The sequence below is a fragment of the Apostichopus japonicus genome, chromosome 21 (assembly GCF_037975245.1).
Source record: "Apostichopus japonicus isolate 1M-3 chromosome 21, ASM3797524v1, whole genome shotgun sequence".
Taxonomy (NCBI): domain Eukaryota; kingdom Metazoa; phylum Echinodermata; class Holothuroidea; order Aspidochirotida; family Stichopodidae; genus Apostichopus; species Apostichopus japonicus.
Genome location: NC_092581.1, coordinates 21,213,983 through 21,239,339, shown reverse-complemented (window position 1 = coordinate 21,239,339; position 25,357 = coordinate 21,213,983). Strand labels below are relative to the sequence as shown.

Here is a 25,357-nt window from a genome sequence, read left to right as displayed (position 1 = left end):
AGAGTGCTTGACCAATTAAACTGACCATTAAATCAACATTTTTTTAAATAAATGTAACGGGAACTGAAATAAAAACATTTGGGCCCTAATCAAAACCAGCACGCCTTGGACCACCTAACCAATGGGTAACATTAACTCTAAGGACATTGTAGAAGAGTACCATAATGCGTCTTGCCCAGTCCAAAGAGTGCTTGACCAATTTAAATGACCACTAAATCATTACATCTTCAATGAGTGAAACGGGACCACGAAAAAGCTTTGGGCCCTAATCCATGCAGCACGCCTTGGACCACCTATCCAATGGGTAACATTAACTCTAAGGACATTGTAGAAGAGTACCATAATGCGTCTTGACCGGTCCAAAGAATGCTTGACCAATTTAAATGACCACTAAATCATTACTTCTTCAATGAGTGTAATTGGACCACGAAAAAGCTTTGGGCCCTAATCCATGCAGCACGCTTTGGACCACCTAACCAATCGGTAACATGTACTCTAAGGACATTGTAGAAGATTACCATAATGCGTCTTGCCCGGTCCAAAGAGTGCTTGACCAATTTAAATGACCACTAAATCATTACTTCTTTAATGAGTGTAACGGGACCACGAAAAGCTTTGGGCCCTAATCCACGCAGCACGCCTTGGACCACCAAACCGATGGTTAACATGAACTTTAAGGACATTGTAGAAGAGTACCATTAGGCCACCTATTCTTTCTATCTGGTGGGACCTATGCAGAAGAAAATTTGTCTTGCATTGACAGTTCTTTAGTCTGTGGAAAGTACCTTTACATTTGATATTGGCTTTGTGTGGTACCAACTACGATTGATCATAGCCCATTTGGGGGCCCTTTTTTTTAGTGTGTCTGTCGGCCCCTTTGCAGCAGAAAATTTGTCTGGCATGGGCCATTCAGTACTTTGTGGCATTTATGCATTAAGTTGACATTGGTTTCAAGTGGTACCTCGTTCGTTTTATCAAATGCATTTTTAGGGGCCTTTTTGGGGCGTCTGGCGGGCCCTTTGCAGCAGAAAATTGTCTGACATGATGATTTCCATAGTCTGTAAGATTAACCCGAGCGTTCCAAACCAGCTTTTAGTGGTACCTTGCATATTTAATCTGGGTCAATGCTACGATAATGGGCATTTGGGCCATATTTGGGGGCGTCTGGCGGGCCCTTGGCAGCAGAAAATTTGTCTGACATGGGCCATTCAGTACTTTGTGGCATTCATGCATTAAGTTGACATTGGTTTCAAGTGGTACCTCGTTCGTTTGATCATATGCATTTTAGGGGCCCTTTTGGGGCGTCTGGCGGGCCCTTTGCAGCAGAAAATTTGTCTGACATGGGCCATTCAGTACTATGTGGCATTCATGCATTAAGTTGACATTGGTTTCAAGTGGTACCTCGTTCGTTTGATCAAATTCATTTTTGGGCCCCCTTTAACCGGCCCCATGGGCCACATGCAGCAGAGGGACCACGGCAGACATCCACTTTTGGATATACTGGGTTTTTCCCAAAATGTTCCAATACTCAGATATTGGTACCTCGTTCGTTTGATCAAAGTGCACTGGGCTGCCGGGCTATGTGTAGCATTATGTTCCCCTTCTCAAGTTCTCGGGAAATCGTAATACACACCTGACGATGATCACGCAGTTACAGTCTGGATGCAAAGTGACTTGATTGAAAGCGGATCAGTCGGTTAGTTGTTTGGTTTTCCAAGCCCAGGTTCCTTCCTGGGTGACTTTTATTAAACAGACAGCAACATTCAAGTGTGGTTCCAATGATGCTACATGAATAATCTTACTATACGAATGTTATACACTGGGCTGTAGCGTATAGCCAGGATGAACACATAGCCTACATCAATGTAAGTAGTACAGCAAAAAGCATTGAGATATGACAAACAATATTCACATTGGCAGCTGATGACCAAGAAAAATTTGTCTTGCATCCAGCATACAGATTGATCTCTACCAAAGACAACAGGCTCCTTTTACTCAATGTAGTACACCTACAGGCCGTACATACAGCGGCAGGCCCCGGGCGAATTTTACCCTTTGGTGGCCCCAAGATTTTGCGTCTGGTTTGCCTCTAAAACATCTTACTATAGGCGACAGTTAATTTTCGTAAACGGCTCCTGGTCATTTCCCCCAACGTAGTTTATTACATCCAAACCTGAAGTTTTTATTTGGCACTGAATCTCGACTATTGCGAAATACGACGGAAAACGGAGCAAAGATATAATACCGATTATTCACAGTGATATCGTCTATTCCATTAAATTTAGCATGTACAAACAGTACATATTATCTAATAGGCTGGTCGGTGGGAGATACAGTAAATAATAATCAAGGTTTCCACATTAATTTGACCTCTTGTGACTCCAAATGGCATTTGAACTCCACAAAAAACAATAGACTTTATACATAACGTGTCACAACTACATACTAAATATGATAATGGTCCAAGCTTTCCTTCTTGAGATATCGTGTTTAGAAAGTTTCAAAATGTGGCCCCTGTTGACACCAAATGACCTTTGACCTCCACCAAAAACAATAGTGATCTTGAACTCAATGTGTCACAACTATAGGGTATATTAGATATGAGATTGGTACAAGCTTCCGATCTTGGGATACCGGGTTTACAAGGTTTTCACAATTTGACTCTTGGTGACCCCAGATGAACTTTGACCTCCACTAAGAACAGTTGGCTGCTTCGACACAATGTGGTAGTCATAGACACTAAATATGAGATTGGTCCCAAGCTCTTCTTCTTGAGATATCGTGTTTACAAGCAAGGCGTCACACACACACACACACACATATATGCATGTTTGTATTACATTCAGACCGAGGACCCCATTGTATATTCAATTGTTCAAATCCATGTACCCTAACCTTAACAATACCCCATACAATAGAATTCTTTCGAGGACGTGGTGATTCTTTAGAAATCACAACCGAGGACCTGAAATTCTTTTGTTCAAGTCCTCGGTAAGAATACAAAACAAACGCACAAGCACACACAAGCGCGCACGCACACCCATCCGCCTGCATGAATACAAAGGTATCAGCGAAACCAAAACGCATCAACTCTATATTAAAGGAGTCACAAACCCAAACGGTCATCTTTAGCTTATTAACAGAGATCTTTGTGCAGAGCAACTCTGTCAAACAGCTTCTGAAAATTCTTGTTCCCTTTGAAAGCTATCACAAATGATAGTAAAAAAGTAGTGTCTGGGAGCAGCCATTTTATCAGTCTGTGGTGTCATATGAATTGCCCATAGACGTGTCTGGGAGCAGCCATTTTATCAATCTCATGTGGTGAAATATGAATTGCCCATAGACGTGTAGGCTGGGAGCAGCCATTTTATCAGTCTAATGTTGTGTCATATGAATTGCCCATAGACGTGTAGGCTGGGAGCAGCCATTTGATCAGTCTGTGGTGTCATATGAATTGCCCATAGACGTGTAGGCTGGGAGCAGCCATTTCATCAGTCTGTGGTGTCATATGAATTGCCCATAGACGTGTCTGGCAGCAGCCATTTTATCAGTCTCATGTGGTGTCATATGAATTGCCCATAGACGTGTATGCTGGGAGCAGCCATTTGATCAGTCTGTGGTGTCATATGAATTGCCCATAGACGTGTCTGGGAGCAGCCATTTTATCAGTCTCATGTGGTGTCATATGAATTGCCCATAGACGTGTAGGCTGGGAGCAGCCATTTCATCAGTCTGTGGTGTCATATGAATTGCCCATAGAATTTGAAACCTCTTAGTTTCTTTTTGTCTTTCTGTTCATAATTTCAAGCTGAAATGTTAACAGCTTTTACCCTGTGACCAATGCCATCATTACCTCATGTAAGACCTCAATATGTTCAGCATATATTCAGCATTTGGAAACCCATTTCCATTATGGAAAATAAATATTGCTAAAAATTGGAAGGAAAAAACTGAAGCAAAAGTAGCTCGATGATGACATATTTAGACTTGATCAAGTCCAACTGGCATATCCGGCCTGTATATGTTAACTGATGGATTCAAATATCCTGGCAATTGCAGATTTATGCACTTTGACCGTTTATGTGTTGAGCTAAAAGTGTTAAAAGTTGCCAAAGGGCTTTCCAATCCCTATATGTGGTATAGCTCTTAATTGTTGCAGAATCTTACTGTTGCATGAGTGAATTTCTAAATGCCTTAATTAGAACTATAAACACCTTCAATCCTCAATCATTGCAATCATTGGAAAATATACTGATGATGACTGAAAACATGCCAAAAGTAGTCACATTTCAGTGAGTACAGTTAGTTAAAAATCAAACTCTTCAGTTGGACACCTGGATGCAGTGCGAGAAGTCTTTCAAATGGTGTAAGACATTGCTCATATATGATGTAAATATATGAAAGACCAGAAACATATGAGCCATTACCAGGATTCTAACCCACTCGGGGGCCTCCCATTTTACACGGGCACGCTTTGACCTATACTGGCCTATGGCGGACGCCGATGCGGTTATTATGATCGGCTCGAAATTAGTGTAAAGACGTTCGAAATATTCAATGAAGCAAATGTCGTAATCCGGTAACCCGTGAAATTGAAAACAAATTCTAGCCTTTACTGTGATCAAAAGACCACCAAGAGAAATACAAAGAAATGAAAGTGCACTAAGGCATTTCCCTTAAAGTGAGATAAAACAAACAGGAACGGTTAGCTCGTTGTTAACTTGAAACTGTAGCCTATATCTGTTTACGATTTCCGCAGCTGCATATTGGCTGACGTTGTCGTCCATTTCGGGTGATATTTAAATGGGATTGCTGTCGATTTCAGCCCTGGTTAGATAATAATCACAGTATAACTGCCAACAATGAATTGACGACTGTAATTAAGTTTATCATAATAACAGAGTGTTTTCTTGATATGAGACGTCAAACGCTCCATAAAGCTTCTTAAAATTGTCTGATATATTCGAGAACAGTCCAGAAAAAGTATTAACATAAGAAAATTGCAGCCAGCCATTTCAAGTAAAACCACCTGGCTGGACCCAAAACAGTCATATAAAAACCCTGAAACAAGAGCGATAATGGGTTGGTCTTTGTGGTTGCAATGATAGTTGTGTTAGGTTTGTCATACTGATGGATGTCGGTTTGTAACGCAATAATAAGCACGACCTTATTTCTCGATAATGGGTTGGTCTTTGTGGTTGCAATGATAGTTGTGTTAGGTTTGTCATTAACGCATACTGATGGATATCGGTAAGCAGCGCAATAATAAGCACGACCTTATCTTGATAATGGGTTGGTCTTTGTGGTTGCAATGATAGTTGTGTTAGGTTTGTCATTATAGCATACTGATGGATATCGGTATGTAACGCAATAATAAGCACAACCTTATCTTGATAATGGGTTGGTCTTTGTGGTTGCAATGATAGTTGTGTTAGGTTTGTCATTAACGCATACTGATGGATATCGGTATGTAACGCAATAATAAGCACGACCTTATTCCTCGATAATGGGTTGGTCTTTGTGGTTGCAATGATAGTTGTGTTAGGTTTGTCATTAACGCATACTGATGGATATCGGTAAGCAGCGCAATAATATGCACGACCTTATTCCTCGATAATGGGTTGGTCTTTGTGGTTGAAATGATAGTTGTGTTAGGTTAGTCATTAACGCATACTGATGGATATCGGTATGTAACGCAATAATAAGCACGACCTTATTCCTCGATAATGGGTTGGTCTTTGTGGTTGAAATGATAGTTGTGTTAGGTTAGTCATTAACGCATACTGATGGGTATCGGTATGTAACGCAATAATAAGCACGACCTTATTCCTCGATAATGGGTTGGTCTTTGTGGTTGCAATGAAGGTTGTGTTCGGTTTGTCATTAACGCATACTGATGGATATCGGTATGTAACCTATAAGCACGACCTTATTCCTCGATAATGGGTTGGTCTTTGTGGTTGAAATGATGGTTGTGTTAGGTTTGTCATTAACGCATACTGATGGATATCGGTATGTAACGCAATAATATGCACGACCTTATTCCTCGATTATGGGTTGGTCTTTGTGGTTGCAATGAAGGTTGTGTTAGGTTTGTCATTAACGCATACTGATGGATATCGGTAAGTAGCGCAATAATATGCACGACCTTATTCCTCGATAATGGGTTGGTCTTTGTGGTTGCAATGAAGGTTGTGTTCGGTTTGTCATTAACGCATACTGATGGATATCGGTAAGCAGCGCAATAATATGCACGACCTTATTCCTCGATAATGTGTTGATCTTAATGATAGTCGTGTTAGGTTTGTCATTAACGCATACTGATGAATATCCAATAAGAAAATCAATCAAATGTGACGACACGCGTAGATTTCTTAATCTACATATTGCGTTGAGCTGCCAAAACTTCAACAAAATAGATCTTCTGTGCATTTCGTAAAACAAATTCCAGTATTTGAATGTTTATCAAAGAAAAAGACACTTTCTAGTTACATTTCTCTTCAGTTGTCAGGGAACTATTTTATTTACAGTGTTTAATCTTTTGACAAAAGGGCACATTTTACGAAAAAGATAGTTTGTGTTCACAAAATTGGTGTTAAGCGCCTATATGCTTTAACATTTACATTGACATTCTTTCTTCGTTCCTGGTAAGAAGTCGGTGATCTTATTTATTTATTTTCGAATATTCATTTGTAGGAGGAAATGCATCACTATTAACCTTTTCTTGATATTTAACGATGAAAGGTACACTTAATTTGCTCAGTGATCGAATACGTCAAATCACAATTTCCTCACCACCTTCCTCCAAATTGTTTTAAAATTAATGAAAACACAGATTATTTTAAACAAAATGCAAGCTGTAGAGCACTTAACCTTTCAATGATGCCTGCATGTGCATTTATCCATGGGATTCATCTTAGCCAATGTAACTCAGTGTAGCAAGAACCAGATGCACGAGCCTTGTGGGGTGAGGTTAGCTTATGTGTATTGCACATCTAACATTACGGAATAACACCTAAAATTGATATACTAGCTTCGAAAATTCGAAATATCTTAATGAAAGGTGATATAATTTAGCCGTTGCCAAATTACGTCAAGCTTACTGAACGAATAGTGGCGATTATACAATTTCAGGCTGTTATTGTTAAAATGTACAAATATGCAAATTGTGGCAATCATGCTAGATCTCCGAAGTGACTGTAAAACAATTAGTTTAAGAGTTGTTCAACGACTATTACAGTGGCAATGAATCAACTTATTAGTATAGAAACATGTAATTAGCATAATCAATGCAACAGCTCCGCAGCCTACGATTGTAGAATATGACACGAAAAAAACCATTAAAATTTATAGTAACTAACTTACATTTAGTTTGTCGTTCTGAAGGATCCTTCCATTAAACCGTAACATCCGTACAGACGATAAGGAACGGCACTGCTTGACTAAAATTTAATCCTAACACGATATGGCAACAAAACGGTTATCTATATACTGATGCTAGGTCTGTAACCATATGGCATCAGAATGTCATCATTTCAACATTTTGCAGCAGAATGAAGAATTACAGCGAAATGATCTTATCATTTTGACGGCACCTTATCTGTTTTGTATTTATTTTTACCAAATATATTTGTTCTTAGAAGGTGCTTACAATTTATAGCTAAACACATACCATAAATAATTTTCTTTTCTTACACATTTTCACAACGTGTAATCTATTTTAGTGTTAATATTTCATGATAACTTTAAGGTTTCAAATTCCGTATTAACATTACTTAACATTTGTTTCCCTGCTCATGCCCCTGAGGTGTTAACTGGTCTAAACAGCTTGGTCCTTATCAACTGAAGAAAGCATGTTATTCAAGCGGGCACCTAAATCTCTCAATTGCAGTAGGTCTTGGTGAAATTTATCCTCTTCGGTTCCGCTTTTGGCATGTGATCCGTGAACAGGTCTGTGTGAAGTCATCAACAGAAAAGCCCGTTTATTTCCATACGATGACTGAAAGAGAACAAAAAGATGGAACAACTTTTGTAAATATTAATACCAAAATACAACCAACTACTATTTGTTAGGTATTTCGAAACGTCATTAGTATAACACCCCTCCTCCCGCTGTCGCAATAAGGTGACATAATCCATATTGCGTCTGTATCAATCGGCCCAAATGTTTTCCTTCAAGAAAAGTGCCAATAACAAGGGGAGATCTTTTCGATATACTGTCAAACAGGATTTGGTTCTTTTCTTTTTAGCTCAGGGTTTTCTAAGTCCACAAAGTAATGTATACTGGTGTGTTAATGTGTGAGGTTGAAGCAGTTTTAGACAACTTCGGGCCTTAAAAAGAGCAGTATAGGAAAGTTGTCTGTTTTCAACTGACGAAAATGTTTGACTTTGTTTGCTAAATAAATCAGTGGCGTAACGGTGAGCCTGGGGCCCCGGCCCCTGGCCCAAAGGGGCCCTATCGAGAGGTCCAAGCAAGCGCGTCCGCAGAAATGACAAGGAGGGGGGAGGAGTAGGTCATGTTGGTGCAACACACTACTTGATAATATCTAAGCGTAGCGCCATCATCGATTGGCGCGGAGCGTACCACGATTTTCTTTTGCAAAAAATACTACTAGATAGGCGGAAAAGACACTTCCCTGGCGTTTCAAGTTGAATTTACACATCGGTTATTTTGAGATCTCATGTCTTTACTTGCAATAATTTCAGTAATGCATCAGTAGAGCGGGAGCCCCCGTTTGGTCGGGGCCTCCGGCTTAGCACGTTCTGAGCCCATAGGAGTTACGATACTGAAATAAATCTTCATCGTCAGGAAAAGGAATATTGCAAGTGCCATGAGAGACCAACATGTCAGTCATTCAACGAGGAATACCTTACACCTAGAACATCTGTAAGGCTTTAGAGACTGCATCGTTGTGTCAATGGAGGCATGAACATGTATGTTTGTATAGAGTCAATGGAGGCACATGCATGTATTTTTGTATAGAGTCAATGGGGCATATGCATGTATGTTTGTATAGCGTCAATGGGGCATATGCATGTATGTTTGTATAGAGTCAATTGGGCATATGCATGTATGTTTGTATAGAGTCAATGGGGCATATGCATGTATATTTGTATAGAGTCAATGGAGGCATGAACATGTATGTTTGTATAGAGTCAATGGAGGCACATGCATGTATTTTTGTATAGAGTCAATGGGGCATATGCATGTATGTTTGTATAGAGTCAATGGAGGCATGAACATGTATGTTTGTATAGAGTCAATGGAGGCACATGCATGTATTTTTGTATAGAGTCAATGGGGCATATGCATGTATGTTTGTATAGCGTCAATGGGGCATATGCATGTATGTTTGTATAGAGTCAATTGGGCATATGCATGTATGTTTGTATAGAGTCAATGGGGCATATGCATGTATATTTGTATAGAGTCAATGGAGGCATGAACATGTATGTTTGTATAGAGTCAATGGAGGCACATGCATGTATTTTTGTATAGAGTCAATGGGGCATATGCATGTATGTTTGTATAGCGTCAATGGGGCATATGCATGTATGTTTGTATAGAGTCAATGGGGCATATGCATGTATTTTTGTATAGAGTCAATGGGGCATATGCATGTATGTTTGTATAGCGTCAATTGGGCATATGCATGTATGTTTGTATAGAGTCAATGGGGCATATTCATGTATGTTTGTATAGAGTCAATGGGGCATATGCATGTATGTTTGCATAGAGTCAATGGGGCATATGCATGTATTTTTGTATAGAGTCAATGGGGCATATGCATGTATTTTTGTATGAGTCAGCAAACACTATTCTCAATCACCTACCTCATCTATAATGACATGATTCTCTTTCACGTCTCCGTGCGTTAATCCTAGGTTATGCAATTGTTCCAATGCTTTGCTAAGATCCCTGATTATATCTTCTTTTTCGGTTTCCTCAAGAGTAAACTTAGATTTTAACATGTACTCTGAGAGAGAGTTTTTCTTGAACTTGTCAGATGACAAGGGTCCAATGATTCGTGTTGTTCTCAGAGAAGCAAGGGCGGTTTTGACTACTTCACTGTCGCCTAGGAGTAAAGAAAACGGCGAAGAAAGTTACTTCAACATATAGAGCTTGCAACAGTTAAATGCATACTTGCTGTGTTTTTAGAATACTTGGCTGTCAGCCTTGTCTCGCAGATGCACGTGTTCGAGGAGAGTAATAATTTCTTACTATACATTAAAGCCATATGCATGCTATCTACCGATATCATGAAAGGTGAAAATAACATGCAGCTGTTTGTAGTTATACACTGTTTGCTTTGTTTTTCAGAAGGGAACGTAGAAATAAAATACAGAAATTGAGAGAAGTGAATGGTACACATAACAACAAACAATGTAACCGAACATATGTCGTTAGTATAAAAGTACATGTTGTCATACAGACTGATCCAGAACAGCCATGGAAACAGAAATGTTTAACAAATATTTAAATATTGTCAAAGAATAGACCAAATTTACTCTCGTGTTTGTTACATAACAATATTGTAAATCTGATTCTGAAAGATAATGTCATACTTACTGTCGACTACAACTTTATCTTGCACACTTCTTGTAGCCTCCCTGTGTACCAACGGATGATCTTTTGCAGGCTCCGAGTCCCTCGACGTCGTTTGAAGGGTGGATTTCTTTTTGGCCAAGGCACTGGCTCTCTCAACTAGAAATGTGTACAGATAAGGATTTAATGCGGAATTGACAGGAAGAATGAAAACGGCAGTCACTGCATACAGATCACCAGAGACAGCATTCGCGTTCAAAGAAAGGAAGCCCATTATGATAATCGGCACCCAACATGCAAAGTCTGTACCGACAAGAAATGCAACCTTAGCTGCCATCTGCAGTTGCTCCCGTTTGTGCTGTTGGTCGGACATGGAGACATTTCTGGACGTCTTGGATGATTTATGTGCTACAATGAAGATCCCCACATAGCAGGAAACGATGACAAAGAACAATAATAAGGTAAGGATGATGAAGACAGCGAACGAAAATGCCCATCCATCCAACCTTTGTTCAGTTATGGGCAGGGCCAAGCAAACGCTGGATCGTCCGTAGTACGCGCCTCCGTACACCACCGCAGGTAGAATCCCAATGAACATCACGACGGCCCAGACGCAACAGGCGACCACATACGCAGAGTGCCGTCTAAGATGTCGTCGAGAAAAGGGAAATGCCACATTTTGGCATCGATCAACGCTGATGACTGTTAGAAACATGACGGACGATACGCTACTGAGTGTTGACAAGAAACCTGCAAACCGACAAAAGAAGCTGGTCTGCCATTGGTCGGAGTAGAGAGCGTATGTGTCTCGAAAGTAAACGTCTGCGGATGCTATAAGAAGCATGTAAAATCCCATGAAAAGATCAGCCACGGCAAGATTTAAGACAAAGAATGTCTGTACAGGGTTCCTCTGTTGTCGGCGGAAGACTATTTGGCAAGCCAACCGCCATGTTATCACCGCGAGATTGCCGCACAATGCTGCCATACCCAAGATCCACATACCTATACGAAGCGCCTGATTTCTGATCAGAGATGTGCAACTGGAGAAGTCGCCCTGTTTTGGCAGGCATTCTTCGAGGTACTCATGCTCGTCTAGTAAGCAACAGTAATAGAAACGATCCGACTGACTGTTAAGAAGAATATCAAGAGAAATCTATGTAGTAACAACTTATCATATAATTATTATATAATAACAATATATCTACTTATAAAATTACAGCAGTGCTAAAACTAATGGACAATTTCTTCGATCTCTCTGTTCTTTCATTTCTGTTTTGCTGTATGTTTTAACTAAATCGTGCTCAAGCAGAGATACCAAATCTTCCATTTGTATAGCTTTGAACGATAAACTATTTTCAACAGAAGAAAAAATGGACACGTATAACGTAAAATTTTGAAAGGATGGTAAGTGCACTAAACTAGAATGCCAATAAAATGAACTTACTATCGATACATAATCTAAGAAAACAACCGATTAGCTGAGGGTATCGTAATGTCTTCTTGCTATTGAACTTTGTTTAGGCAACCTTGCAAGTTAATGTTTTCATCGGTGGGTAATCTACAATTAGTTTCATTGCTTGAAGAAATTGGTCAAACAGCATCTCTCCTTTCCTGTTAAAAGTTACATCGCTGGTAATAAGGACCACCTTGGCCATTTCGAAAATTAATAAATGAACTTTCTATTTGTTGTATTACCCCTCAATATTCCTCCTTTTTCCTGACAACTAGAGATAAATTTGTGAAGAACCGCATAATCGCCTACCTGTCCTATACATTGTACTAAGGTTTGCCGTTTTCGTGTATATTTTCTTTCTTACTATTATCTTTGAAGCAAAGGTTCCGGCAATATATATTCCTCAACTCAAATATTACACCACAGGTATTGTAGTTAGGATAAGTGTAAAAGGGTGCGGAATTACGTGATTACTTACAAAATCCTGATAACATCCAATCCTCGAATAATTTCTGGATCTGACGTCACAATGGTGGTGTCTTGCAAGTACCTAATTTGAATATTGGATTTACAAAAAAAGTACGTTTTTGCCATTTGGAAGTTGGTACGATGATGATTGACTCTTGATTCTAAATACCTTTATTTAATTCCTCTTTCAATCAGCAAATGTTATTCATTTTAGTTGATGACTTCTACACGACCGGATAAGTGGAAACACTCAACTAGTTCAATTCTTGATAAAGTACCACAATCGTGGACTCTCCTTAGACTGGATAAGTGGAAACACTCAACTAGTTCAATTCTTGATAAAGTTCCACAATCCTGGACTCTCCTCAGACCGGATAAGTGGAAACACTCAACTAGTTCAATTCTTGATAAAGTACCACAATCGTTTACTCTCCTTAGACTGGATAAGTGGAAACACACAACTAGTTCAATTCTTGATAAAGTACCACAATCGTGGACTCTCCTTAGACTGGATAAGTGGAAACACTCAACTAGTTCAATTCTTGATAAAGTACCACAATCGTGGACTCTCCTTAGACTGGATAAGTGGAAACACTCAACTAGTTCAATTCTTGGTAAAGTACCACAATCGTGGACCCTCTTAAGACTGGATAAGTGGAAACACTCAACTAGTTCAATTCTTGATAAAGTACCACAATCGTGGACTCTCCTTAGACCGGATAAGTGGAAACACTCAACTAGTTCAATTCTTGATAAAGTACCACAATCGTGGACTCTCCTTAGACTGGATAAGTGGAAACACTCAACTATAGTTCAATTCTTGATAAATTACCACAATCGTGGACTCTCCTTAGACTGGATAAGTGGAAACATTCAACTAGTTCAATCCACAATCGTGGACTCTCCTTAGACTGGATAAGTGGAAACACTCAACTATAGTTCAATTCTTGATAAAGTACCACAATCGTGGACTCTCCTTAGACTGGATAAGTGGAAACATTCAACTAGTTCAATTCTTGATAAAGTACCACAATCGTGGACTCTCCTTAGACTGGATAAGTGGAAACATTCAACTAGTTCAATTCTTGATAAAGTACCACAATCGTGGACTCTCCTTAGACTGGATAAGTGGAAACATTCAACTAGTTCAATTCTTGATAAAGTACCACAATCGTGGACTCTCCTTAGACTGGATAAGTGGAAACATTCAACTAGTTCAATTCTTGATACTACAATCGTGGACTCTCCTAAATACATTCTTAACCATGAAGAGAGTACAGTTTTGTAGCACAACATATCAATTGTATTTTATTATCTAATATGAATATTCAAATCATTTTTAAAATATTTTCCTGACGCTTTACATAAAATTCAAATATTGATAAATGAAACTTAATGAGTTATCAAATTGTATACTCTTTACTAAAAATATTGATATTTCCATAAGTGGCAAAAGTTTAGGTGTTCAGAAAGGTTAAATATTATTAGAAATTATTATATATCACTGTCAAATGGGACTGCAATATTACTGAGGGTATGCTCCACAACAACATTGGTGCGATCGGCTCCTTTGTTTATTTTTGTTATTGTATGGGCCTCTTTATCGTCGATTGAAAACATGAAATTTGGGGATTTGGGCGACAATTTTACTCAAGATTCAAATTGTTACTCAAAAGTAAGTTGCAGTCGGGATCAAACTAACTGAATCCTTTACCAATAAATCAAAGGGGGGATTGAATCATAAAAGTAAAACACCCTTAACATTTCTACGCCCTGGCAAAATATCATAATAGTATTAACAACGTATAAAAACCACATATATAATAAATGCTGCAGACTTTGACGATATATCTGGGAAAAAAACTGGACAGTTCAAGCTACATTATGATGAGATCCCCAATAACATGAAACATTAATCGAAATAAGAACAATGAGCCAACTTAAAATTGATTGTTGACTTTGATTGCTTCGACTACTTACAGTTCCTTTAAGACTTGAAAGTGCTGAAATGGTGACCATAAAGCATCCTTTAGATTCTTGTTTCCCCGGAGATCTCTAATAAATATGTTTAAATAATCATGGGAGTTTGTTTATTTTATCAAGTCATGACGAAATCATTCTGATACTTTTTTTCTGGATCAAAATTTTGAAAAGGTGACATAAATGTCTCAATTTAAGTAAATGTTTATGTGATTTCAGATGGTATGAATTGGTTACAGCGCCATTTTACTAAGTCCCTTTTGAGGGGAAAGAACAACACATAATCTTATAAGAATTCAACTTATCGCATGCAGGTAGGCAATAAAAAAAATAAACGTTTCAGTATTTCTTCTTCCCACTAAAGCATTGTTATCAACAAAAGTATAACAGTTATTACATAGACCGCTCTATAACTCTTGTTTTGTTTTGCTTTCGCAGTATAGATTCATTTCAATCTTCCAACCATATGGTGATGATGAGATTCTACTAATCAAAGCGAGCATTTGTGCAACAATCCAGATGATTTATTGTGTTATTAATGTAGAGCATATTAGATCTTTGTTTAAAATTTGTTATTTGCACATTACCAATAATATTTTAGATCAAACCATATAGTTTGCGCAACATGAAATTTAGAATATGATGGTAACATCGGTACACATAAATACTCAAAGAACACTATAAAATATGGTCAATGCTTACAAAATGCGTAGCTTGTCTAGCCCAAAGAATGTACCAGAGTTGATGAAGTACAAGTTGTTGTAAGACATATTTCTGTAATATAAAGAAATATCGGTATCAGAGATATCAATATCTAAAATTCTGCGATGGTGTGACAAAAGAGTGTCAAAAAGGCACACTTTGTAAATTTTGTAAAAGCTGAATTCGTAAAAGCACCATTGAACATCCTACGGCAGATAGAGGAATCAATCAAATTACTTGGGGAGAGGGAACTTTGGAGAAGGGGGGGGGGGGTATCGTTATATAAAATAAAAATAATGCTGTAAAACATCACTGTAAGGAAGGAATGCATGCTCTGTATATAGAATCGTGCTTGTTCCAACGATGACAACGACTACGACTACGACAACGAAAATAATAATAATAACAATAATCATAAAGATTGTAGCTATATGTTTAGTGACATGTAAGCTGAAGGATCGAGGGAATTGGGTTCGGGCACCTCCGTAGATCCTTAGATCCGTAGATCCTATATAAGCATATATTTGGTTCGGACACCTCCGTAGATCCGTCTTCCTATATAAACATATACTTTATTGTATTTACTGACTGAAGCAAGTCAATGATCACTGCACAGATACAAACAATTAACAGTATTAACAAAAGAGCTTTTAACTCACAAAACCCGTAGATTTGGGTTCGAAACGAAAGTCCCGTTAGCGATGAAGTTGATACCATTACCACTCAAATCCCTGTTTAATAGGATGCAACGATATAGTTATAAAATATAAATCAACAACTTTCACCGACAGTTTCAGGTAACTTCATAGAAAGCATATCATTTCTGTTACTATTATTACTATTAATTCTTACAGATATATTAGGAATGGGAAATCATGAACGTCGATGAGTTTATCAATTGATATTGAGATATTGATATCATTACTATTACTATTAATTCTTACAGATATATTAGGAATGGGAAATCATGAACGTCGATGAATGTAGCAATTGATATTGAGATATTGATATCATTACTATTACTATTAATTCTTACAGATATATTAGGAATGGGAAATCATGAACGTCGATGAGTTTATCAATTGATATTGAGATATTGATATCATTACTATTACTATTAATTCTTACAGATATATTAGGAATGGGAAATCATGAACGTCGATGAGTTTATCAATTGATATTGAGATATTGATATCATTACTATTACTATTAATTCTTACAGATATATTAGGAATGGGAAATCATGAACGTCGATGAGTTTATCAATTGATATTGAGATATTGATATCATTACTATTACTATTAATTCTTACAGATATATTAGGAATGGGAAATCATGAACGTCGATGAGTTTATCAATTGATATTGAGATATTGATATCATTATTATTACTATTAATTCTTACAGATATATTAGGAATGGGAAATCATGAACGTCGATGAGTTTATCAATTGATATTGAGATATTGATATCATTACTATTACTATTAATTCTTACAGATATATTAGGAATGGGAAATCATGAACGTCGATGAGTTTATCAATTGATATTGAGATATTGATATCATTACTATTACTATTAATTCTTACAGATATATTAGGAATGGGAAATCATGAACGTCGATGAGTTTATCAATTGATATTGAGATATTGATATCATTACTATTACTATTAATTCTTACAGATATATTAGGAATGGGAAATCATGAACGTCGATGAGTTTATCAATTGATATTGAGATATTGATATCATTATTATTACTATTAATTCTTACAGATATATTAGGAATGGGAAATCATGAACGTCGATGAGTTTATCAATTGATATTGAGATATTGATATCATTACTATTACTATTAATTCTTACAGATATATTAGGAATGGGAAATCATGAACGTCGATGAGTTTATCAATTGATATTGAGATATTGATATCATTACTATTACTATTAATTCTTACAGATATATTAGGAATGGGAAATCATGAACGTCGATGAGTTTATCAATTGATATTGAGATATTGATATCATTACTATTACTATTAATTCTTACAGATATATTAGGAATGGGAAATCATGAACGTCGATGAGTTTATCAATTGATATTGAGATATTGATATCATTACTATTACTATTAATTCTTACAGATGTATTAGGAATGGGAAATCATGAACGTCGATGAGTTTATCAATTGATATTGAGATATTGATATCATTACTATTACTATTAATTCTTACAGATATATTAGGAATGGGAAATCATGAACGTCGATGAGTTTATCAATTGATATTGAGATATTGATATCATTACTATTACTATTAATTCTTACAGATATATCAGGAATGGGAAATCATGAACGTCGATGAGTTTATCAATTGATATTGAGATATTGATATCATTATTATTACTATTAATTCTTACAGATATATCAGGAATGGGAAATCATGAACGTCGATGAGTTTATCAATTGATATTGAGATATTGATATCATTATTATTACTATTAATTCTTACAGATATATCAGGAATGGGAAATCATGAACGTCGATGAATGTAGCAATTGATATTGAAATATTCATATCAGTGTTTATAGTCCTCGTTACCCTCTGTCTCTTCTTTAAGAAAGATAGATACCTGCAGGAAAGAAAATATAACTACCAGTTATGTCCTGGTTAATATGTATCTAAGAACTGATACACCAATATTTAGATAGATACATGCAGGAATGAAAATATAACTACCAGTTATGAACTGATTAATATGTATCTAAGAACTGATACATCAATATTTAGATAGATACATGCAGGAAAGAAAATATAACTACCAGTTATGACCTGATTAATATGTATCTAAGAACTGATACATCAATATTTAGATAGATACAAGCAGGAATGAAAATTATGTCCTGGTTAATATGTATCTAAGAACTGATACATCAATATTTAAGTGCATTCAAATAAAGCTATGGGTTCTCCGATAGGTTACTTTGTAGCCGTTTTTAGATGAGCCATGGAATAACATAAAACATAATAAATCGATTAGAAACTGAGAATTAGGTATTATTTTACTACCGTAATATATGCAGCCTGTTAGAAACAATCATTTTATGAATGATTTGATTGTATATGAAGAAGATATACTTACAATTGCTTAACATCATATGGTACCAGCTCAGCGGCATGTCTATCCCATTCCATATCGGTACAGTTATAAGAGGATCCAAAACATAAACAACCACTTGGACAAGACTGATCTGTGGAAAATTAACATTCCTTAGGCATTAAATATGACATTACTATGATTTCCATCTTTAATTGCGTCAAATGAATAATCAAAGTTATAGATCGTTAGATCGATATATCAATATATCCAGAAATATCAACTGTAGCAGAGTAATTAAAGTCAAACCACAGAAAAGCTCGTCATCCCCTTCCGGACAATGTTTGATTCCGTCACAAACGTGATGCTGAGAGAGACATATGATTGACCGATGACATCTGTAAGCACCTTCACAGATATATGTTTCTGTAAAAACAAGCCATAAAGCGATAATTGCATAATTATGTAAATGATTGGCTAATATAAAAAAAAAAAAAGACTTTTCTCCTCCTCTCAGTAGGTTGATTGTCTCAAAGATACGATGAGAAAAAAAAAACATATGAAATAAAGATTTTTGTTTATATGTCAATTTCATTTGACGAATAGTCTATGTTACCTCTCTTGTCATCAGTTCATACTGATAGCGGGAAAATAAAGAAACTAACTGTCGAGAAGAGACATTGCCATAATGTCATTAACTCAATTGTATACCATAATATTCTAACTTCATGCTATAAACATGAACGACATTCAACAATAAAATGAAAGTGGACCTAGATTATATTACTTTACTTCTGAAATATTGTTTTAATTATTATTGTATTAATAGAGCTGGACATTTGACAACTCAACTCACACTTTATTGCACTTTCCATACCCTTCATGTCAGTTGATTAATGTGCGAAAAGTACCGTAACAAACTGTCTTAAGATCTTTGTTCAATATCCGTTATATATAACAACCGAGGAAGTCCGACTATGCTTCAGTAATTGGTGTACTAACCACAATATTCTTCGTCTTCTCTGCCGGGACAATCCGCGCGTCCGTTACACCTGTAGTGCTGAGGGATGCAGTAAGACTGGGGGCACTTAAAGGTGAAATGTGTACATTCAAACAAATCTGCGTAAAAGTAGGAAATAGTAAAAGGAATACAACTTTACAATTAATTTGTTACAGTTTTATATGATGACACTTCTTTTCTTAACCCCCATAGGCACACCATAGGCACACCGCAACATCATTTGTTATATGTGATAGTGCAAACTTACTCTGCCAGCTAGTATTAGAAAAAGAATTCACTAGTCTACTTATGAAATCGTTGCATTCTTGTAATGACTCTTTATACGTTACAATGTTCGCTTTCTGTAACAGAGAGGGTTTTACAAATGCTTAATCTAACATATTAAAGCTATTAACACAAACTAGTGATGGGCATCCTGTCTTCGCAAATATGGGAACGAAGAAGATAAAGTAGACGATTGGAGATCCCTGCAGTGACACTATGAGATCACAGATTTACAAAATGACATCCAAGAGACATTGCATTTAAACTAGCATATCTCCCAAACGGAGCGAAAATTGTATATGCTTCTTTCTTCCGGAGATCGACGGGATTGGCAGGGGGTGGGGATGGTACGGAGGTTTATCACACAAATTTGGGTGTTTTCTCCATTACGATCTAGAACATAATTTCTTTGTTCTTCCAACGTGCTTGTAATCTCCAATTTATTTTCTTTTCGTATCTGTTTTAGAGCACTAATCAGGTAAAGTTAAGAAGAGAAATATTTCATCAAGGCTAAATCCAAGTGTCCTTGTAACCATAGGAATCGTTCATTGGTTAGGTCTCCTCCCAAACCTACCACAGTTCTTAAGATGTCTCACATCTCGACATCCGGAGGTGTAGCCATATTCGTCATCCGCCATCATACATACATTAGTTCTGTTGGTGCAGGCTTTGTTATCACAGGTAATTTGATTGAGTTCATCGCAAACAAAATTCTTATCCAAGTAATCTGTTCAAAGGATAAAAGAGTAAAAAGTGCTTATATCTCAAGTTAGTTATAGCAAATGTTTATGAAAGCCTTTTTATAGTTTACTTAGTTTGTGTTCATTTGTCTGCATATTAATTGGAGTTATTAAAATAGTAAACGAATTGCTCAAATCATAGTCCTACCGCAGTTCTGAGGTTCATCTTCAAATATTTTCCCACTGCAATCTCGATAACCATCACAATACAGGTAACTTGGTAACGTTCGACCTGAGTAACATTGGAAAACCGAATCAGTAGTGTCTAAGTAAGAAATAAGAGAAACGTACCACAAACATACCGGTTACAAAAACAAGAACTTTATCTTGGTAATTAAGAATCTAATAAAGGATACGGTCCGAGACTTTGATAGAGAAAATTAAAAGGTGTCCTCAGTAAAATAACATCCATGCGCACCGTCTGCAGCCAATTGTGGAATTGTTACAAATATCAAGGTCAACGGAGTGTATTGAGACGCATGTGAAACACATAAACGTCAAACAAAGGCAATGTAGTTAAGATATAGTCAATAAATAGGTTCATACCGATATTAATGCAATAGTAAAAAATATATTGAGAAAGAAAGTATTTTCAAGAATATCATATGAGGCTAATAAAACAGTGACTACCAGGATCTGAAATGAATTTGGTGCCGATGAGATCACATTGACATGGATTACGAACACACAATATTACAAGTTTGAATCTGACCGAAAGACAGGGTAAACTCCACCTAATTCGATTATAAAGATATACAAGTTGGTAAGGAGAACAAGTACAAACAGATTCATGTTATAAAATTATGACTTAAAATATTATTTACTGGACAATGAAGGCAAATCTTTGTTGACCAATATAAACTCACATCCATCACATTCTGTTTCGTCAGACCCGTCCAGGCAATCCATAAGCAAGTCACATGTCTTATTATGCGGTATGCACTCTCCACTGTTGCAGGTAAACTCATTCTCTGCGCAAGATGGGAACACTGTTTTAAATCAATGAAAAAAAGAAGTTCAAGCAGAAAACCTGTACAAGATGATATATCCGGTAGAAATCTTCAAATATTGTTAACGTTGAGACAATAGTACAACGTAACGGAACGGTGTATCTTTTATGCATATAACTAGCCTGGTCATTGCACGCTTTGCTGGTAACATACTTCCAGTGAGGGAGCGTTGGCACCCGGCGACAAACTATGTCGAGGGTGGACATATGTGAGGCGATAGAACGCGTTGAACGACGCGTTGTTGCGTTGCTGCAAACGAAAAAACCTTGTGCGTAATACAGAAACCGGGGTCGCTTGTGAAAGTTATCTGTCAATAAAAATGAGGCTTTCACGCACGGTACAATGGACACGATTTCGCCATTTCAGAGACCCTTTACTAGGCATATGTATACATACGTATCAGTATGTATAAGTAGTCTATGCGTATTTATGTTGGGGCGCTTTAACATTGCAGTGAGCTGTTGAACAGTCCGTGACGTAATTTGTTTATTTTTCGTTTATATGACGTCGCCTAGCCAACTTTAAAGCAATATTACTCGATTTCTGGTGAAAGTTCTACCAATGGAGCAGAAAATATGACAACTTTGTGATTGACAAATTCTATTGCCTTATTTTCAAGTTTTGTTAATGTTGAGCAGTATCAGTTCTACCATTTTTCTGTTGAGGTGTTTTTACTCACAAATGTCCTTTTACATGTATTGCCCAGAAGATTAATTTTTAAGGAGCCTCCTGCGTCAACAATTTTTCTTCACAAGAATAGTTACAGAAAAGAACAGAAAAAGTAAAGGCTCTATTCTGGACGTTTCTCGGGCAAAATTAGGAGAAAAACAATTCATGGGATGTTGCCTTGTGTCTTACTCTGCCTGTCAATGCTCCCCGCTTACCACAATTTCGTTCATCACTGCCATCAAAGCAATCCTCTTTGAAGTCACAGAAGAGGTATCCTGGGATACATCGGTTATCTCCACATCTCAAAAATGAAGGATTTAAGCAATTTCTTGTGCGAATATCCTCTGAGGAAGAAAAGAAAAATCCGTAACTCAAGTTTCCGATGTCAAGTTAATAACTAGAACGTTTGAAATACGGTGAACTTGATCAATTTTAAATTATAAACTGCTTTAAATGGTGCTTAAGGGGTTGAATATGTTAGTTAGGGGTTGAAGAGAACCATGTAAAGGTCTAGACTGCAATACAATTATTTTTGTCATTTTTCTTTTGCAATCAAGCTTTTATATGTTTCATAAAGACTACTCTACACTTTTTCATTGACAACAACGAACTATGGTGTCAAAACATTTCAGATTACTTTATATGTTGACTACACATATGAACGTTAACTAATCATGTGGCCCAGTAGTGCGACATTAATTTAGTATGTGATATGTCCAAAAAGCATTTTTATATTTTTTCAAGCTCGCATATAGTATTCATGAATCATTACCATGTGACAGTTCCTCCTGTGACGTCATCTCATCGCTGCCATCCCGACAGTCTGGCGTTAAGTCGTTGACGAAGGAAGAACTGATGCATTCACCTGAACTGCAAGGAAACTGGTCTCCTTTACATGTCTGGTACATAACTGCATGATAGTAAAATGCCAAGATTTATTTGTCTTTCTACAGTATAAGTACAGTATAAATATATATATATATATATATATATATATATATATATATATATATATATATATATATATATATATATATGTATATGTATATATATATATGTATATGTATATGTATATATATATATATGTATATATATGTATATATATGTATATATATATATATATATATATATATATATATATATATATATATATATATATATATATATATATATATATATATATATATATATATAATGCCAGCAAAAGAGAGTTGTGATGTATGTAGTTTTAAGTTGGCAACTTGTCAGCAAATGTGTTGTACTAACATACAAGTTACCGTATCAATCATAATGGTGAATTTTTATGCGTACGCTCGGAGAATAATTTCATAACTTGAACAGATTATTGCAGTAGCAAATGGAAAGGAAGAAATGAATTCTTGGATTTACTTTTGATGGATATCAATACTGAGCAACAATCCTATGCTGCAAATATTCAGAATTTATGCAAATTGTCTACAGCTTTTGCTCACTGCAGAGACATTGAATTCTCAGAGTTATAGATCAACACATCATCTCTCGCAAATATACGTAGCAACTGTGCTTGCTTATAAGAGATTTATGCGAAGGAAATGCCCATGGGCGGCGATCCTGGGGGGGATGGGGGGGATATATCCCCCCCATGAAAATGGGTGGAGGGGATGTAATACACCATATCCCCCCCACCAAATGCCAGGATAATAATATTTTCATGCCTACATTTATGCATCATCGTGAATGTACGGCTCTTTTTTAGCTTCATTTCTCGCCTACCATAAACGCAGTGCGATCTTTTCAAATAAAGCGTCTTTATAAAGCAAGAATAGTTGACTGTAGGCTTCATTGGGTCTATAACAACAAAATGTATTATTGCGCCCACGGTATTGATATAGTACATATATGCACCCTCATAGTATTCATATCAACGAGTTAAATGAATCTGGAGGATTCATGTCAATTGGGCGCGCGTACCATGCATGGAGGGTCATGTGATGTGTTCCAGGTGGTACCAAACTGATATTTCTCTGTAGCAGTGCGAGAACAGTGTTAGTGACTTCGTGAAAGATTTGCACCAAGACGGATCGAACATGGGAAGTAACGGCGTAAGAAGGTACTGGTACTTCAGGCCTACGAAATAGTGCTAATATGCTAACGTTAGACATGCTGGCACAGAACAAGTACAGATACATTGGGCTTGCAGCGGGAAATGTCGATGTCTGAATTGTATTTCAAGGGTGAGCGTTTGGTGCTGTGGGGAAAAGTTTAGTTCAGTGCAACCACGGAATTCTCCATGGAACAGAGCCTAATGCTGCTCAGCCGGAATATAGCTATCACGTTAGGCTACAGGCACGGTTATTGCTAGGTAACGGGTGTCGTCTGCTGCTCTAAGCACGCATACACATTTACGTACTAGTTGGGTGAAGTCATCATGCGTAAAGGGGAGAGTAAAATATTAGTACCGCCCTGGAACACATCACATGACCCTGCATGCATGGTACGCGCGTTCGCGCGTATTACTGTGTGATAGTTTCCCCAGATTCATTTACAGGTACCTCGATGATTCATATAGGCCCTATAGTAGGCCTACACACGTACATGTTCCCTCGAACAGCTGAGAATTTCATGTTACCAGGGTAATGATTAATACACGTTTCACCTGGATGCCCTAGCAATCGGTACCTAGGAATGTAACTATGTGTAATTGTGTATTGCATGTATATAGGCCTATAATAGCCTGCATGAGGCCATTTTCTTCATCGAATAATATAAAAGAGATCTCGAACATTCTAACGTAGCGCCTGAAACAAGATTGACAGGGGCAAGTTTCCCAGAATAACACCCAAAATTAAAAAAAAAGTATTTTGGATCCTGATTATGAGATATTTCGGATATGATATCCCTATTTTAAAGTTGGATATATGCCGCTTGGAAACCTCGGTAAGTGCCGTTTCCGGCCATCTAGAGGGTTTGTAAATCCCAAAATTTTCGTGTACGCTTCGCGCCAACTCATGGTGGCGCTACGCTTAGATAGTCAACAAGGTCATATCCCCCCCACTCGGAAATACGGATCGCCGCCCATGGAAATGCCTACTTTGACTTTAGAATTGCTTCTTATTTCTTTTATGCCAAACATTATTCCTCACTGAGGAATTCATTTGTCCAACTGAATGTGCATTTAATGGTCATTCATGTTGTAACGTAAATTGATTATTCTAACTGAATATGCATATAATGGTCATGCGTGCTGTAACTTAAATTGATTTGTCTCACTGAATATGGATGTACTGGTCATTCATGCTGTAACTTAAACGCATATTTTATTGCAACACCCAATGCATTATTCCTCATGAAATGAGAATTCATTTTATCCAAGCGAAGACTTATCGACGTCTTCGAATACAATTTGATATTCTGAAGGCTAGAGACGAACTA

At 37.0% G+C, this 25,357-nt stretch overlaps 1 protein-coding gene across 1 annotated transcript in view; it reads right to left on the bottom strand.

Annotated features, from left to right (window-relative positions):
- Positions 1 to 5,949: 5,949 nt before the first annotated feature.
- The window catches only part of LOC139963226 (uncharacterized), a 64,312-nt gene continuing 44,904 nt past the window's right edge, over positions 5,950 to 25,357 (bottom strand). The window contains exons 25-40 of the mRNA XM_071963809.1: positions 22,719 to 22,856; positions 22,162 to 22,290; positions 21,134 to 21,256; positions 20,416 to 20,532; positions 20,102 to 20,254; positions 19,245 to 19,361; positions 18,552 to 18,668; positions 18,288 to 18,396; positions 17,658 to 17,777; positions 15,809 to 15,880; positions 15,150 to 15,221; positions 14,448 to 14,522; positions 12,478 to 12,549; positions 10,571 to 11,673; positions 9,835 to 10,076; positions 5,950 to 7,999 (exon numbers count right to left, since the gene is read on the bottom strand). Coding sequence (XP_071819910.1) covers positions 7,820 to 7,999; positions 9,835 to 10,076; positions 10,571 to 11,673; positions 12,478 to 12,549; positions 14,448 to 14,522; positions 15,150 to 15,221; positions 15,809 to 15,880; positions 17,658 to 17,777; positions 18,288 to 18,396; positions 18,552 to 18,668; positions 19,245 to 19,361; positions 20,102 to 20,254; positions 20,416 to 20,532; positions 21,134 to 21,256; positions 22,162 to 22,290; positions 22,719 to 22,856 — 2,939 coding nt within the window. The 3' untranslated portion in view covers positions 5,950 to 7,819. The remainder of the gene's footprint in view (positions 8,000 to 9,834; positions 10,077 to 10,570; positions 11,674 to 12,477; positions 12,550 to 14,447; positions 14,523 to 15,149; positions 15,222 to 15,808; positions 15,881 to 17,657; positions 17,778 to 18,287; positions 18,397 to 18,551; positions 18,669 to 19,244; positions 19,362 to 20,101; positions 20,255 to 20,415; positions 20,533 to 21,133; positions 21,257 to 22,161; positions 22,291 to 22,718; positions 22,857 to 25,357) is intronic.